The sequence below is a fragment of the Rutidosis leptorrhynchoides genome, chromosome 2 (genome assembly GCF_046630445.1).
Source record: "Rutidosis leptorrhynchoides isolate AG116_Rl617_1_P2 chromosome 2, CSIRO_AGI_Rlap_v1, whole genome shotgun sequence".
In the NCBI taxonomy this organism is placed as follows: Eukaryota; Viridiplantae; Streptophyta; class Magnoliopsida; order Asterales; family Asteraceae; genus Rutidosis; species Rutidosis leptorrhynchoides.
Window position 1 is genome coordinate 122,939,715 of NC_092334.1, and position 19,028 is coordinate 122,958,742.

The 19,028-nt window shown below is 33.4% G+C and overlaps 2 protein-coding genes across 2 annotated transcripts; both read left to right on the forward strand.

Annotated features, from left to right (window-relative positions):
• Positions 1 to 7,272: 7,272 nt before the first annotated feature.
• Positions 7,273 to 15,002, forward strand: LOC139888222 (uncharacterized). Its single transcript, XM_071871246.1, has 2 exons — positions 7,273 to 7,720; positions 14,995 to 15,002. The coding sequence occupies exons 1-2, from the start codon at positions 7,273 to 7,275 to the stop codon at positions 15,000 to 15,002; spliced, it is 456 nt and encodes a 151-aa protein (XP_071727347.1).
• Positions 15,003 to 15,783: 781 nt separating this feature from the next.
• LOC139891344 (inactive beta-amylase 9-like) lies at positions 15,784 to 17,798 on the forward strand. The gene is made up of 3 exons (XM_071874304.1): positions 15,784 to 16,088; positions 16,186 to 16,668; positions 16,773 to 17,798. Exons 1-3 carry the CDS (start codon positions 15,858 to 15,860, stop codon positions 17,643 to 17,645), a joined length of 1,587 nt encoding a protein of 528 aa, XP_071730405.1. The 5' UTR covers positions 15,784 to 15,857; the 3' UTR covers positions 17,646 to 17,798.
• Positions 17,799 to 19,028: the final 1,230 nt, after the last annotated feature.

Here is a 19,028-nt window from a genome sequence, read left to right on the forward strand (position 1 = left end):
TTATATTTTTATACGAAGGACTTAATAAAAACTTTTACAAAATTACATTATTATTTTTTTATATCATTAGCGTTGCGCTTTCGGCGTTTAAGTTCCCCGGCAGCGGTGCCAAAAATACTTGATGTGCGTAGAGGTGTATATGAAATAGCTTATATTTTACTAGGAAAAACTATTAAATATGATACAATTTTACACAAGATATTTATTTATTTATAGAACGGATATAACTAAACCTTGCTACAACACTTATAGGCAGTGTACCTAATCGTACAGTAGTGTAGTTTTTAGTAAGTTTGGTTCGTTCCACAGGGAATCTTTTAAACAAAGCTTAAGGCTATATTAGTTTTAATTTATAAAAGTACAAATATAAATATAAGTAATATTATTATTATAAAGGGGGGTTTTTACCGTTTAATGACTGGTTTGTCGATTTTAAAAACTTTAGTCGCAGTTAAAACCTAATGTAAAATATTAAATAAATAAAAGACTTAATTTAAAGCGTAAAGTAAATAACGATAATGAAATTGCGATAAATAAAAGTGCGATAAAATAAAATTACGATAATTAAAGAGTACGAAAATTAAAAGTGCAATTAAATACAAAGACAATAAATAAAATTGCAATTAAATACAATAACAATAAATAAAAGTGCAATAATTAGAAGTGCAATTAAATATGAAAATAAAGGAATTATGCTTATTTAAACTTCCGTAATCATGATGTTTGACGCGTTGATTTTAGTTTATTCCCATGGGTTAATTGTTCTTTGTCCTGGATTATTCAATATGTCCGTCTGGTTTTTGTCCATAACAGTCCATCAGTCATAAATATAAAGTGCGAGTATCCTCGTCAAATTATCCTTATACCCGAAGTCAAATATTCCAACTAATTGGGGACTTAAACTGTAACGAGGTTTTAATACTTTGTTTAATAATTACACCAGGTTATCGACTGCGTGTAACCCAAGGTTTTAATACTTTGTTATCAATTATGCCAAGTGTCCTTGTACATAATTTCACCCCTGTTTTAATAATTCCATAGACTATTAATCCATTCCCGTGTCCGGTTAAATGAACGATTATTCGTACATATAAATACCCCTCCCATCGTGTCCGATTGAGTGTATATGGTTATTTATAGGTACGTCCAATTGTAAATCTTTATATTAAAATTAACAAACTATCATTTAGTTAAACAAATATAAAGCCCATTAATAGCCCAAAGTCTAATTTCCACAAGTGTCGTTCTTTTGTCCAAACCCCAATTATGGTACAAAGCCCAATTACCCAATTTTAGTATTTAGCCCAACATCATGATTACTTCGTTTTAAATAAGCATAATAATAATTTAGCTACGAGACATTAATGTAAAAAGGTTGAACATAACTTACAATGATTAAAAATAGCGTAGCGTTACACGGACAGAATTTCGACTTACACTCTTACAACATTCGCTAACATACCCTTATTATTAGGATTAAAATTAAAATTAAAATTAAAATATAAATATATATATATAAGTTTACGTATGAGTGAATAGAAAAAGGTGTGTAAAATTTGGCCGAATGCTTGGCCTTTTAAAGGTGGATTTCTGACTTTTTGGGCTCCGCGAGTGCGGTGGATTTTGCTCTTCAGAGCTCCGCGAGTGCGGAGCTGTGGAATCCAGCTCACACAAGCTTGGCTCCTAGCTTGCCAACGGTTTATATAATATAATATAATATATATATTAATTTTAAGAATTAATTATATATTATATTATATTCATGTGCATAGTTGACTTGTAATTTTTAGTCCGTTGCGTCGAGCGTTGAGAGATGACTCTGGTCCCATTTTTGGATTTTCGAACGTCCTTGCGTACAATTTAATATCTTGTATTTTGTGTTTCGAATCTTGTACTCTTGTAATTTTGAGACGTTTCTTATCAATAATTGGAACCTCTTTGATTGTACTTTGTACTTTTTAGCTTTTTGGTCGTTTGTGTCTTCAATTCGTCGAATCTGTCTTTTGTCTTCACCTTTTATTATTTAAACGAATATTACTTGTAAATAGGACAACTGCAACTAAAAGCTTGTCTTCGCGATAATTTTACCTCTTTGTTTTGTTTAAGATCTTAGACCACTTCATTTGCAACTAACGCACCGTCTAGAATATATCTACCCCCAAGAAACGCACTTTGTTCCATCCCTACAAGACGAGGTACCACTTTACGAATTCTCAAAGACAACATCTTCGCGATAATTTTATAATAACTGCAAATAAGACTAATCGGGGGATAATCACTAAAACTCATCGGGTCCGATTTCTTCGGAATAAGGGAAACAAAAGAGGCATTGCAACCCTTTGAAAACTCGCCAAAAATCCAAAACCAGTTGATAGCACCTACCAAATCCTCTTTGATTATGGACCAAAACTTTTTGAAAAAACCAAAGTTGAACCCATCCGGTCCCGGGGCCTTCGAACTACCACAACATTTGACTGATTCCCAAATTTCCCCTTCCATGAAAGAGCTTCTAAGAGCTCGTTGTCCGCTGATGTAATCGATTCAGAAAACAGCCCTTGAAGGCTTGGTCCATCCGAATTATGTACCTCGAATATGCTCTTAAAATGGTTGAAAGCAACTTCTTTGATTGTATTAGGATTTTCACACCAAGACCCATTAACATTAATCCCCCGGATGTTGTTTTTATTATATTTCCTCTTTAAGGTATTATGAAAATATTTTGAGTTTTCGTCTCCATCGATCATCCAACGAACACGAGCTTTCTGTTTTAGCATCCCTGTCTTTATTTTTTCCTTTTCCATCCATGTTTTTCTCGAGTTTAGCCATTTAGCCCGCTCTTCATCATTTAAACTACCTACTTCAGCTTTCATTTCAAGATCCGTTACCACCTTTTTAACCGACTCAATCTCACAATCAAGCTTGCCAAAGTGAACTTTACTCCATTCTTTAAGGTCTCCTTTTAATCTTTTTAACTTGTTACGAAAAATGCAATCCTTCCGGTTACCCCCCATTGGACCAGACCAAGAATCGGCAATAACCTTGTCAATACCCTCAACCACGAACCAATCATCAAAGATTTTAAACGGTTTAGGTCCAAAATCCACCTCACCATCCGACATCAAAATAGGACAATGATCCGATACACTTCTATCTAAAGCCAGCACTTTTAGATCGGTCCAAAAGCTAAGAAAGTCGTCCGAAACCAAGAATCTATCTAGCTTACTCATTTTCAACCCATCATCATTAACCCTAGTAAATTTCCTCCCACCCAAAGGAATGTTCCCTAAACTATTTCTATCAATAAACTCGTTAAACCTCTTAGCCCGATTATCAAAAAATTCACAATTCAATCTTTCCGACTTATCTCTAACCTCATTAAAGTCCTCACAAATGACCCACGACACACCATCAATACACAAGATCTTGTCAAGCGAATCCCAAAACTAACATTTATTAGTTTCATCATGTGGACCGTACACATTGACAATAATCGATTCATTACCCGAACGTTTCCAATTTCCCCCGTATAGCAATAAAAAAGTCACCAATTAGCTCACTAGAAACCTCGAAGGTGTTTTTATCCCAAATTAATAATTGTCCACCCGACTTACCAATCATTTCTTTTTGAACATACCCACAATCATTAGAACCCCAAAGCCCAAATATCCAGTTGTCGACAAGGTTATGACATTTAGTTTCTTGCAATGCTAGAATAGAGGGCCTTTCGACAAAACATAAGGTTTTAACATCACCAAACTTACTTTCTTTCCAGGACCCGAACCCACGAATGTTTAAGGAAATAATCTTCATAAATAAAAAGAAGATACGAATAGAGAAAGAAGACACTTACATATCTTTCTTGGTCCATTTTAGACCAAGATTGGTGCCGAATTTCTCAACTCCAATACTGCTTTCCGATATCAATTGGCTCACCTCCTTCTTCTTGCTATTCCTAGACGACGATATCTTCTTACTCAGTTTTGATCTTCTACTACCACATGTCACACAATTAATCCCACTTGGATCCTCAACGCCTTTCCCTTTCCTAGTCGATTTTTTCGCATGTAAAATTTTCGATGAAGCTTTCCAGTTGCCGATGGAATTCCAGTAGCAATTGGACAAATCAGAAGCATAAACAACCCTTTACTTGCGTTTTTAGGCAAATAGTTGTTAGCGGTATCCATAACATTCAACGAGGATGAATCACCAGAAATCTTAACCTTCTCCACCCCGTCACCACCGTAGTTCTTAACTGGACTGTTACATTCTTCTTCATCCGATGAGCAATCGGTATCACCGAGATCCTCTATCACCACATTATCTCTTGCATCGGCCGACCTAATGACATTAAACTTATTTTGATTAATAGGCCCATCAACACTAAGCACCTTTGCTGGATTATCACGAGATACTGGGCCGGATTTATCAGCATGAAAGTTGGGCCCATTTAAGTTGAAGTGAGCTGGCCCAACACTGGTACCCGAATAACAGCCCTCAGGATTTACTTTTTTATTCGAGACATCAGACTTCACCTTGGTATCCTGAGTCTTGGACTTGGAGAGATTTGCATCTATAGGTGATTCTTGCACGTTGGACAAAAAAGCATCATCATTATTATCTTTATCAAAAAGTTACTTAATTCCCATGCAGGAAGACCCATCATCTTCCACCTGCAATGGTAAGCTGCCATGACCGCCACCATTCACCTGACTTTTTTCCGATCGAATCTCCCCATCTTCAAGTTCATCGGAAGCGTCATCACCGGACAAAGAATCCAGAATTTCTTCCTCATCTTCCGAGCTGTCCCAATCCGACTGTGAAACATTTTCCAAATCAAGTTCTACTTTATCAGATGTAGTATTTTAGGTTATCGTCCCAAGAGAGCGTAGATGTAGTTTTAAGTTGGTTTATTATGTAGTCTGGCCCTTATTAAAGAACTAGAGATAGATTTTTATGTTTTCGATTGTTGTTTAGGTTTTGAATATTATCTCTTAGAAAATAGATAATTGAAGGTACGTTCTTAGTGAATTAAATAATAAAATATTAAGATTGAAACAAAGATTAAGATAAACAATTATAAATAAAAGCAGTTACATGAACGAATAACTCATATGAGAATCATATTAGATGAGTTTCATAACTTATACTAATACAAAGCAAGATAATAACCATAGACCAATTATTATCTGTAAACGGTTAAGCTAAGTGCTGCGTATCATTCAATAGGGAGGACTTAAAGCATATATTAGCTAAGTGATGTTCAAAACTAATATCTTAATTCTTAGTGTTCAATTCAATCACATGACATATATCAATTTAATCTTATGATGAGGATTAATTTAACATGCAAATAGATTAACAAATAAATATACTATTAAATTTAAGTAGATCAACTCAAGTTACTAGTTGAAAGCCAATCTTTACCAAGTTCTCATGCAATCATTAACTAAACACAACCAAACAAAGGATATTTGATTAAGCCTAACAATATTAAATTCTATTATATAAGTATGATTCAAGTTCAACAAATTCATTACTACCAATGTTGTTTAACCTAGTTGCATGCAATCCAATTACCAAGTTTGATTGACTAGATCTAAACAAGTAAAGTGAAGCGAATAATAGATCGTTGGATTAAGTGTTAATCAATCCTAAAATCATGTAATCTAATCATTAAGCATGGCAAAAAAGTGTATTAAAACATAGCAGATTTAGAACTGTTTAAATAATCATCACAGAAACTTAATTTATACAGATCTGGAAGAACCAGAAACTGCACAGAATGAAGCACGAAGCCGGCGGCTAGACTCAGCCAAGCCGGCGGCTTGGACTGAGGAAGCCGACGACTTCATCTGATTCCCAGATAAAGTTTAGTTTTCGTCCACGCAACCACTATGAACGTTTAGTTCATAATGGTAGACGAACAGTAATTAAAAACAATAAATAAAACGAAAGAATGATAATAAAATAAGATAAACATATACCTTGAAGGTAAATTGAAAATAAAACTTGAATTAAACTTGATTAAAATGTTGAAACTTGAATAAAAACCCTAAGAACTAAGAGTTTTTGTACTTAGGTGAAAACCCTAGAAAGTAAACGAAATTGTACATCGAAAACTGTAAAAATTCGACATCTATTTATAGTGTACATGTTTGATGGCCAAACCGGCGGCTTCAGGGTGAAGTCGGCGACTTCCCTTGGTCGGTTACTCCTTCTTCAAGTTAAACGTAATCCTCAAGCCCGAAAATGCGTATTTGTGCTGACCAAGCCGGTGACTTTAGTGATAAGCCGACGGCTTCAATAATACGTGATCTTTCTGATTCTGTTTCCTTTTTAGCTATTTTTTGGGCTTTAAGTACACGAAACTGGCCTAAGCCGGCGGCTTCGATGACAAGCCGGCGGCTTGAGTGCTTGTTCCCCAAATTATCGATTTTCTTCATTTTTCTGGATTTCTTCTGGAATTTTCTGGAATTCATCCAAGCCGGCGGCTTTCTTAGATCCATGTCGGCGGCTTCTTTGTTAATTCTGCAACTCTTATCTGTTTTTGATCATGTTTAATACATATCTTACTCAAAAACATTAAAAATATCTTTTTCCCATTTATACCCATTTTTGTGTGTTGAAGTATTCAATTTGTCTTTAAAATACCAAGATAACTTCTTAAAATGTATTGAAAAACTTGTATAATTTAGGAGTTATCAGGCAGCATGGAGAATATTTAGGTTTCCATTGAGCGAGATAAAACCGGCTGTTATACATTTAAAATTGCATCTAGAAAATTATCAGCTATTAACATTCAGAAATAAAGATAAGCTAAATATTGTGCTCAAAAAGACAAAAATCCAGTCCAAAGAAAGACCATGCTCACTGAATTTTTCTATATGAACAAAACTGATGAAAAAGCAAAACAGTTAAAGTTGACCTACTATCACTTCCCAGATCATTTTGTTTGGATACGAGAAAAAAAATACTGGAAATTCAGGCAATCCGGCGATTCAATAGGCCGTATAGTTACTGCTCAAGGAGTGTAAGCTAATCATTTGGGATGAAGCCCCTGTGGCAAAAAGAATTGCTATTGAAGCTTTAAATGATCTTCTTCGAGATCTTATGAATACACATGAACTTTTCGGAGGCAAGATAGTTGTTTTTGGTGGAGATTTCAAACAGACACTTCCGGTAGTACCCAAGGGAAATAAAATAGAAACGATAGCTGTGTGTTTAACTAAATCCTTGTGGACATCGCTCACTATATTACGCTTAGAAGAAAATATGAGAGCAAAGCTAGATCCTTTCTTTAGTAAATTACTTTTGGATATTGGCAATGGTACAAACAACTCAGATGATGATGACAAAGTCAACATTCCGTTCTCCAAGCTCATTAAGACTAATGAAAGCCTTGATTCATTAAACACTCTCATAGAGTATGTTTATCCAAATATTCATTTAGAGTCAACGAACTTTCCAACTTCTTTAAATCGTGCCATTGTGGCAACTAAAAACATTTTCGTCAATGACATTAACAACATTTTAATTAAAAGATTCCCAGTTGAAGAGAATGAATACTTTAGCTTTGATGAAATTATAGACCCAAATGACCAAACTCATCTCTTGCATTCACTAACGCCGAATGGTATGACGCCTCATCGGCTCACGCTTAAGGTTAACTCTCCTATCATAACGTTAAGAAACTCAGACCCTACAGAGGGACTATGCAATGGTACTAAATTAACCTGCAAATACTTAAAAAGAAATGTTATATATGCGGAGATTACTTTTAGAGATTTCGCTTGTAAACAAGTCTTTATACACATAAGTCCTTTGCAACCTTCAAGCGGCGAACAATATAGTCATGTTCAAAAGGGTTCAGTTTCCGATCAGGTTATGTTTTGCAATGACCATAAACAAAGCCCAAGGCTAAACTTTGGACATTGTTGGAATATATCTCAGAGAACCCGTTTGTCTAGCTCAGTTAGAATACGAAGTATCTTAAGCTTTGATATCCATGTGAAAATCTCAAGTTTTTTAGGCACGGGATTGTTATGCATAAAAGGTTGACACATCGCTGGTGTTGATAAAACAGCCTCATTGATGATGTGCGTCAGGCCCGGCCCAATGCCTGTGCAGGCTGCTCAAGTGCACAGGGCCCATCAAAATTAGGGGCCCAAAAAAATATAATTAATGGTTTATGGAGTAAATAAAAAAAGGGATTATCACTAAAATGACCATTTTTTCTCCCATATTTGACTCAAAGCCCATAAAAATAAAAATTTTAAAATTTGCCCGCGCAAGACGCAAGGGCGCAAGGTGCTCTTTGCGACCTTGCTCCCCGGTGGACGCAAGGACGCAAAGTGTCTCTTGCGACCTTGCTTCCCGGGGACGCAAGGACGCAAGGTGTCTCTTGCGACCTTGCTTCCCGGGGACGCAAGGACGCAAGGTTCCTCTTGCTCCTACCTGATGTCATAATCAATGTTTTCTTTCAGACATTTCATCAAACACCTTACGTGCATATCTTTGTTTTCTTTCAAATTTTTATCTAAGAGCTATCTGATCTATAGTTGCTTATTTGACAAATATACGTCATTTCACATTAAGATGAACATCTTTTGTTAATTAATAACACTAATAAAAGGTACAGAACCTCAAATTTCAAAGTGTTCACAAAAGTGGTCAACGATAATATTCATATCTGCGTCTAATCATGTAATCAAAAATAACTACTTCCTAAATACATTTATGACAAATTAATCCTAGATCTACGTCGCATCTATAATAAAACAAGGAAACGTAAAAAGATTCATCAAATCTCAAACAGATAGAGCAAAACAAAGATATGCACGTAAGGTGTTTGATGAAATGTCTGAAAGAAAACATTGATTATGACCTCAGGTAGGAGCAAGAGGCACCTTGCGTCCTTGCGTCCCCGGGAAGCAAGGTCGCAAGAGGCACCTTGCGTCCTTGCGTCCCCGGGAAGCAAGGAAGCAAGAGGCATCTTGCGTCCTTGCGTCCACCGGGGAGCAAGGTCGCAAAGAGCACCTTGCGCCCTTGCGTCTTGCGCGGGCAAATTGTCAAATTTTTATTTTTATGAGCTCTGAGTCAAATATGAGAGAAAAAATGGGCATTTTAGTGATAAACTAATAAAAAAAAGCTAGGCCCAATAAAAAAGAAGTCCAGATATTGTGCCCACCTCTTGTTGCTTGTTTCGTCTGGTTCTGATCCGCATACGTATCCTCAAATTTTTTTTAGACGGCTTATTAGCTGATACGTCTCCTAGACTCCTACTCTCCTCAATTAGTCAATTACAATTTACAAAATCAAAAAATTCAGATGTCACCTACTACTCCTTGACTCCTTCAATTGGTAATTCAATTTTTATTAATATTTTATTGTCATTGATTTTGATTTGTTAATTTTAATCATGTTAATTTTTTTATGATTATTGTATGTTAAACTTATTTATATAACATATTCAATTGTCCATTACTCCATTGCTTCATGTTGATTTTTTAACTCATATGATTTAACATTTATAACTTTTTAAATAATTTGCTACTAAGAATGCGAGGAGAGCTTTAAAAATCATTTGTTAGCTATTACAGTATGTAATTCTAATGGTATATTCTTTATGTTTAATGATATGGTGTAAATTGTCAATTTTTAAATAGCTTATATTATTTGTTGGGGCTTAGGGGCCTTTTTTTGGGCCTCGCTCTAGGCCCCTAAATTCTTAGGACCGACCCTGATATGCACATGTCTTTTGGTAGTAAAGAAACCATTCTGACACATCGTCCATGACCAAGAGTCGTGTTCTCTGTTTGGCCTCGAAAATACAATGTACTTTTAATTTATTTCACAATTTATCTCTTACTTCTTTTAGTTACTTTTTAAGAACAGTTAATTTAATACAACTTAAAAAGAAATACAATTAAATTGAGACAAAGAGAATGATAAAAATGGATATTAGGTTATTGCATTCCCTTTTAAAACAAACTATAGTTATTGTATGCTGATAGGGGCAAAAACATAAATTCGAACGACTAACCTCTCTCGTGAACACGATTCCTAACTACAATATACCGATAAACCATTTATGTGACATGTTAAATTTATAAAAAAAATTTGTTCAATTGATAAGATGGATGTAGAAGTTGAAAAAGTTGTAATCGTTTGTTGAAAAAATAGACTGGAATGTTTTGCTTGTGAGCTGTGACACGAATTAAAAAATTATTAGTGTATTTGGGAATATGAATTTGTTAAGCAATGAAGCATAAAAGCTACTCTCCACGTCAGAAATATGTGGACCAACCAAACAGCTAGTGGTGGACTGTTCTTGCTGAGCTTAAATGATGTGGAAGCATTCCTCCCCTGTAATGGGCCACGTAAACATAAACCAATGAGATCACACCTTATTCTTGACTAGTTTTACTGAATTTACTCATTCACACGAACGTTACCACATTTCACTAAGATTAAAACTACATGTCATTCACTAAACAACTAGTGAAATTACCGTAGAATCACGGGTTTGTTTAAACGAAATAGTTTAATGATATGTTTTAGGTATTAAGTGAACCTAAATGCTAAAGTCATTTAGTTTAATAACCCGTGGAATCACATAGTCCGACTAAGAAACTCGTCAGTTGAACATTTTATCAAACACCTAAAATGCATATTAAACAATCTAAATCCAATCATAAGAGATAATATTGGTTGTTATTTTATTTTAAAAGTGTAAATTAAAATATAAATTTAGAATTGGTTTCATTTTGCCTACCTTTTATACCTTTTCGTACTCAATTCAAAATAATTAATTAAAATAATTCAAAATTATTTAATTTTAATAATTAAAATAATTTTTAATAAAATTTAATAATAATAATAATTAATTAATAAGATTTAATTTTAAATCAAAATTATTTAGATTAACTAGTGAAATGACCCGTGGAACCACGGGTTTGTTTAAATGAAACAGTTTAATGATATGTTTAGGTATTAAGTGAACGTAAATACTAAAGTTATTTAGTTTAATGACCCGTGAAAATACAAAGCCCGACTAAGAAACTCGTCAGCTGAAAATTTCATCAAACACCTAAAATGATATTAAACAATCCACATCCAATCATAAGAGATAATATTGATTGTTATTTTATTTTAAAATTTTAAATTAATATATAAATTTAGAATTTTTTTTCTTTTTGCCTAGCTTTTATACTTTCTCGTACTCAATTCAAAATAATTAATTAATATAATTCAAAATTATTTAATTTTAATAATTAAAATAATTATTAATAAGATTTAATAATAATAATAATAATTAATAAGATTTAATAATAATAATTAATTAATAAGATTTAATTTTAATTCAAAATTATTTAAATTAATGACATCACCCACCATGCTTAGATTTTTTTCTTTTTATTTTTGATTTTTTCTTAATAAATGAATTAGCCTAATAATGACATCATCATTTTAGGATTTTAATAGAAACTATAGATGACATCACCCATCATGCTTATATCTTTTTCTTTTATTTTTTGATTTTCTTCTAACAAAGAAATTAACCTAATAATGACATTATAGGATTTTAATAGAAACTATAGATAACTTATATAAATATATGAATATGCCCCACAAAATATAAATTCACAATTACAAAAAAGATTTCCCATATGAGAGATAAATTGTGTCTCTTTTCCCTTTTCACAAGTATGTGCGTATAGACTTTGATGGCCATATTTTGACGGAAGTTTTCAGTCATGCATATATTGTTTGTTAGTTTATTTGATTACGAAATAGCACAAACGTACTCGCTGTTAGTTTTTTAATAACCAAACTAACAAATTATTCATAAGCATATTGAATAAAATTAGTAAATACTTTGGATAAAATTAGTAACTTTGGATTGCTTTGTCGCTACCATTAGATGGTATTGTGATTCCTAGATATTTGGACTTGAGTTTTATTTCAAGTGCATCTTCCTTTATGATGTTTCCGTTGTATTCGCTCTAAATTTTTTCGGTTTCCTCTTAGCTTAGTTTCACAACGTTTAAATGTATATTGTTTCTTATTCTAGTCATATTAATAAAAGTTCTTGTTGCTTTTCAAAAAAAAAAAAAGTAAATACTATTACGTATGTTTTTTGTTTATATCTATTATTTAAAAAGAAATATTAAGAGCATAAATAATTTTACAAAACACTACATGTCTCAAATTTATTGTTCACGAAAAAAAACAGTTTAAGAAATGTAATAATTTTTTTTTTAACTTCATAGTCTTGCCCCATATTTTTTTTATCTATGTTATTGTCTTAAAGGATACGGAGTACATGTTAAGAGTATTAAAGAATAATAAATCTTTTACTTTATTCTATTTTATGATATTTGAACCAAGAAGGTAGTTTATTGATAACATATAAGTATAATATATATGTATATATATTAAGAAACAAATTATTTTTGGAACGAGGCCGATGAAAGGGGAGATGGGACCATATATTACTCACTTCATGGCCACTATATTTATGTTCAAACTAGTCCGGACCGGCCCGCGCGTTGCGGCGGGAGCTTTCGGCCTACATATTCATATTTAATGTGGCGTTGTGTATTTATAGAGGGGAAAACGGGCCATGTGTTAAGCGCCGTTGTAGGTGTCGTCGTCTTCAATGTTTTTTAAAAAATATCCGTTTCGAACGTAGTTAGTTTCGTTTTGTTGATAAAATTATTTCGAGTATAACGGTGCTGTCGGAAAAATTTAACTCGCGTCGAGGCTGTCGTTCTGTTTAGCGTTTTTTAAAAAGTGCCCATTTCGAACGTGGTTAGTTTCGTTTTGTTCATAAGATTATTTCGAGTCTGGCGCTGCCGTCGAAAAAATTTAACTCGTGTCGAGCGGGAAGATACGAGCTGTCATTGTGTTTAGCATTTTTTTGAGAAGCGTCTGTTTCGCGTATAGTTAGTCCCGTTGGGTTGGTAAGATTTTTTCGAGTTGAACGGTGGTCTCTGAAAAAGTTAACTCGCACCCAGCGAGAAGATTATGACCCGTTATAAACTCGGGTGGATTTAGTTTTTTATATTTTAATTAAATTATATAGTTTACACTTTTCACCCCTAAAATAGTGTAAACTTGAAGGACCGATGTGAAAATATAGGCAAAGTTGAGGGACCGTTTATAATGTAAACGCAAACTCAAAACTACGATAAAGTATAACTAAAACTACATCATTTTGTACAACTTTTAGCATATAACTAGTCCGGACCGGCTCGCGCGTTGCGGCGGGGGCTTTCGGGCTGCGTATTCATATTTAACGTAGCGTTGTGTATTTACAGAGGGGAACACGGTCAATGTGTTAAGCGTCGTTTTAGATGTCGTTGTGTTAAGCATTTTTTAAAAAGTATCCGTTTCGAACGTAGTTAGTTTTGTTTTGTTCAATAAATTTTTCGAGTGTAACGGTGTTGCCGGAAAAATTTAACTCGCGGCGAGCAGAAAGATACGGGATGTCGTTGTGTTTAGCGTTTTTTTAAAAAGTGTCCGTTTCGAACGTGGTTAGTTTCGTTTTGTTCATAAAATTATTTCGAGTTTGACGCTGCCGTCGTTGAAATTTAACTCGTGACGAGCGGGAAGATACAGGTTGTTGTTGTGTTTAGCCTCTTTTAAAAAATTGTCCATGTCACATATAGTTAGTCCCGTTGGATTCGTAAGATTTTTCCGAATTGAACAGTGGTTTCGGAAAAATTTAACTCGCACCGAGCGAGAAGATAGGACCCGTTATAAATTCGGGTGGAATTAGTTTCTTTTTATTTTAATAAAATTATATATTTATATTTTTAACCCCTGAGAAAGTATAAACTTGAGGGATCGTTATGTAAATATAGTCGAAGTTGAGGGATAGTTTGTAATGCGAATACAAACTCAAAACTACAATCACATAGAACTAAAACTACATAATTCCCCATCTCTTTTAGTATGTAAGGGTTAACTACATCATTTTGCACAACTTTTAGCATATAAGGTTAATAATAATTAATAATAATTAATTAATAATAATAATAATTAATAATAATACCACATAAACAACCAACACCACATAGTGACCATATTACAAATTATTTACCAATATAACTAATAGACAAAATTTGTCTTATTTGTTATAAATAGTACTATTCAGTTTTTTATTTTTCACAAATCTAGCCCCCTAACTTCCATTAAAATACAAAACGAACCCCCCACTTTATACCTATATTCTAAATTATTATTTATCTCATCACTAACACCAAAAATACTGAATAATAACACATACCACGTTTTACTGACTTGTACACTGCGCTCAATAGGACCCACATAGGCCACTACTGTGCTACATTTTTTTTATCTCCAACGATAAAAGAAGCAACTTTCTTAAAAGGAACAACCCTTCAATGCTACCAAAAGATGTCGAAAAATATTTTTTTTTACAAATTAGATCAACTAAGTCTAAAAGAACTTAAAGAAGCAACTTTCACAAAAGGAACAACCCTTCAATGTTAGATGTCGAAAAAAATTCTTTTTTACAAAATAGATCAAGACTTTTTTTTTTTAACTCGCATTCAAAACGGAGCCCCCGACGCAAAGCGAGGGCTCCACAACTAGTATAACTAATAGACAAAATTTGTCTTATTTGTTATGAATAGTACTATTCAATTTTTCATTTTTTACAAACCAACCCCCTAACTTTCATTAAAATACAAATCGAACCCCTTATTTTATACCTATATTATAAATTATTATTTATCCCATCACTAACATCAAAAACACCCACCACGCTTTACCGACTTCTACACTGCGCTCAAACAGTAGGACCCACATAGGGCACTACTGTGCTACATTTTTTTTTGTCTCCAACGATAAAAGAAGCAACTTTCTTAAAAGGAATCCTTCAATGCTAACAAAAGCAACTTTCTCCACAGATGTAGGTTTTTTTTTTTTTTTTTTTTTTTTTTTTTTTTTTTTGGTAAAATGTAGATATATAGTTATTAAAATTAAAATATAAATAATTATATATTTTGACAATGAGATGATCAGTGGCGAATTTAGGTATCAAAATATAATGAAATCTTAGACAATTTGAGTGATTATTGTAAAAAAAAGAAGTTCAAAAATGTGACTGTTTACTTATTAATGACCATTGTTTTTTAAAAGATCATATCTTTATATTTAGTGGTATCTTATAAAATAATACTTCGTAGTAGTTTACAAAAAGAAAAATGGAAATTAAACATTATTGGATCAAAGGACCCTAAAGATTTGTAGCTAGATAAGTCTCTCGAGATGATCAACTTCAAATTAAAACTAAAAAATGTAAGATCACTTTAGTTTATTCATATAACCAAGTGTCCCTCCAATAATATTCTTTTAAAGCGAAAATTTTAACTATGCGTGGACACAATTTTCTTTTCATATGTTAACCAACCACTCCACTTTAAAAATATTTTTTATATAATATTTTTTAAATAAACCAAAGGTTTGCTTGGTAAAATAGGACAATTATTCAGAGCCACCAGTGAAGACTCGTTCCCTCGTGTAGAATACTTACAAAAAATTAACAAAATATTAATTGTTTATATTGAAAAAATTTGGTTACCAAGTAAATTTGTGCGTGACTGAGTATGCGGCTCAAACTTTTGCTTCTCTAAAAAACATGACACGTGGCACACTCACACTTCCTCTTTCCTTCAGGTATATATACATTTCCTACTTTCTTTCATCCCGAATATCAAATCATCCCTATCTCTCCAATTAAACCCTAAAATTCCCTTATCCATAACCATTCTATCCAATTAACTTTCAGTTTTAAGCAGAAAAGCACAAATCTTTACTTTACCTACATGGAATTGTCATTGATTTCAAGAAACTTTTGCCAATTAGGCATGAATCATACTAATAATAATAACAATTTAATGATTATAAGCCCATCTACCACTAAATTGCAGATGGGTTCTCTTCAAATATCAAAAAGCTCTAATCTTTCTGTTAGGGTTTCAGCTCAATCTGTTTCTCATTCTCAATCTGCTGTTCCTGCCAAAGCATCTCAAGAACATATTACAATTTCCAATCATGTAAGTTGTTATTGATGTTATGTAATTAACAGTAGTATATTGTTTTGTAGAACACTTTTTTAATGTATGTATGGATGGATACATGTTGAATGTGCAGGAAGATGGTGTGAAGTTATATGTTGGATTACCTATGAATTCTGTTACTGAATGTAATGCAATAAACCATTCAAGAGCAATTGCAGCTGGACTTAAGGCTTTAAAGTTGTTAGGAGTTGAAGGTGTTGAGCTCCCAATTTGGTGGGGAGTTGCAGAAAATGAATCCATTGGGAATTATAATTGGTTAGGTTACCTTACTCTTGTACAAATGATTCAAGAATCAGGTCTTAAACTTCATGTTTCCCTCTGTTTTCATGGATCCAAACAAGATAACATCCCACTCCCTAGTTGGGTTTTGAAATTCGGTGAATATGAACCGAATATCTTCTTTTCTGATCGAGCAGGGAAGCGTTATGATGAATGTTTGTCGTTTGGTGTTGATGATCTTCCTGTTTTCGATGGCAAAACTGCTATGCAAGTTTATAAAGGGTTCATCGAGAGCTTCAAGACGTGTTTTGCTCCGTATATGGGATCCACAATCACTGTAAGAACCTTAAAGTTTTGATCTTTTTCAATTTTAACATATAGGATGATGAAATCTTGAATTCTTGAAATGAATATTAAATTAAATTATGTGCTTTTTTGCAGGGGGTGACAATTGGTATGGGACCAGATGGCGAGCTTCGTTATCCGTCTCACAATCATCAAAACAAGAGTAAAGTTGGTTATGGTGCAGGGGAGTTTCAATGTTATGATGAAAACATGATGCGAAATCTGAAACAGCATGCCGAAAATCTTGGAAACCCTAATTGGGGACTTGGGGGCCCACATGATGCACCAAGTTACAACCAACAGCCAATTGTTGACACTTTCTTTGAAGATAATGGATCATGGGAGAGTCCTTATGGTGATTTCTTTCTTTCATGGTATTCGAACCAGCTCGTATCTCATGCAGACCGGATGCTATCGTTAGCTAAATCGTCTTTTAGTGACACTACAGTTATGGTGTCGGGTAAATTGCCTCTTATTCATTCATGGTACAAAAGCCGGTCCCATCCATCAGAGGTAACAGCAGGGTTTTATAAGACGATTAACAGAAACGGATATGAAGAAATCGCAAAGGTTTTTGGTGAACATTCGTGTAGAATGATTTTGCCGGGAATGGATCTTTTGGATGAACAACAGCCGAATGAGTTGTTTTCGAGTCCCGAGTTACTTCTTGCAGACATAACAGATTCTTGCAGAAAACATGGTGTCGGGATTTGTGGTCAGAACCTGCGTGTTGCAGACAATGTGAAAAGTTTTGAACAAATTAAAAAGAATTTAGTTGGTGAAAATGGAATTGATCTATTTCTGTACCAGAGAATGGGTGGTGATTTTTTTTCGCCTAAAACATTCGCTTTGTTTTCGGCGTTTGTTAGGAGTTTAAAGCAACTTGAACTTGATTCAGATGATTTGGGTGTAAATGAACAAGATGCTTTGTTTGTACCTGGTAGAAACAGAACACTCCAAGTTGTATAAATTTGTGATGATGTTTAATTTGGAAGCTTGTATATTTGTATGTGAATCATAATCCAATATTTTAAATTATTGAAGGTGTTATGAGTGTGGATGCTTGTATGGTTATATTGTAGGTTTGATCCATTTGTTAATGGTAGTAAAAGAGATTAATGGTAGCTAATTTGATGTTATCCTTTTCTTCTCCATATTGTATTTACTCTGGTGTTAAATTAGTTAAGAGTAGTGAACAAGTTAAGGGCTAAAGGGTGGTTAAAATTGTTAACAAGTTAAGGCCTAATGGTAGCTAACAATGACCCTGATCCGTTCCTCATTTTATCCGAGAATCAAGCATTAAAAAAAGAAGTCAAGCAGTACGTTACAAGTTGCAAGATGTTGACTATTTCTCCAACAAAAAAGCCAACGTGGGAAAATGGCATAATGTTCCACCCATGATCCCATGATCATGCTACGTATGCATCATGGAGAGAAAACAAGTTTCATTTGCTTTTTTATATAATAGTAAAATGACCCGTGGAAACACGAGTTTGTTTAAATGAAACAATGTAATGATATATTTTACGTATTAAGTGAATGTAAATGTTAAAGTCATTTAGTTTATTGCCCCGTAGAACTACGGATTCCGACTAAGAAACTTGTCGCTGATTTTACAAACATAAAGTTCGCTAAAAGTTGAGTATTTATATTTATATTTTTAATAATAATAATAATAATTAATAATAATAATAATAAATGCTTTTTAAATTTTTTTAAAAAAATAAAATTACAATTTAGGAGAGATTAATATTTCCATTTATAAAAGATTTCATATTATTTTTTAAATTAAATTAATATATAATTATGACATCATCATAATGAAAATTAAGCTTAACAATGACATTATCATTTTAAAGGTTTATTCGACTATATAGATGAGTTGTAAATGGAAGAAAAAAGGGGGCCTTTAATTACTACGTAGTAATTAGAGAGAAATATGCCTCTTTGTTACTACGATTGTGTAACTTAGAGAGAAAACAAGCAAACCACATAGCCTCTAGTTTCATTGCTCATGTTACCTAGAGAGAAAAAGATGCCTTTAATTACTATCTTCGTTGATATGTAATTAAAGAGAGAGAAAAAAGATCATAGCCTCAAGCCCTCAACTCTTGTACTAGATGAAGATTTCCAGCCTACAATCTAGAAGCCCACCTTCTAGATATTCAAAGTAGGCAACCTTGACAACTCATATGGAGGTAGCAAAGTTGATGATGATGACGGCCGCCAACCTTCTCCGTTCACACCATTCCACCGCCATAGAATTTTTACTATAAATAGAGGTGCAAACCTCAGTTGTAAATCATCCTAAATCACTCAGAGAAGTGTAATCACAACCTAGAGAGTGTGTGT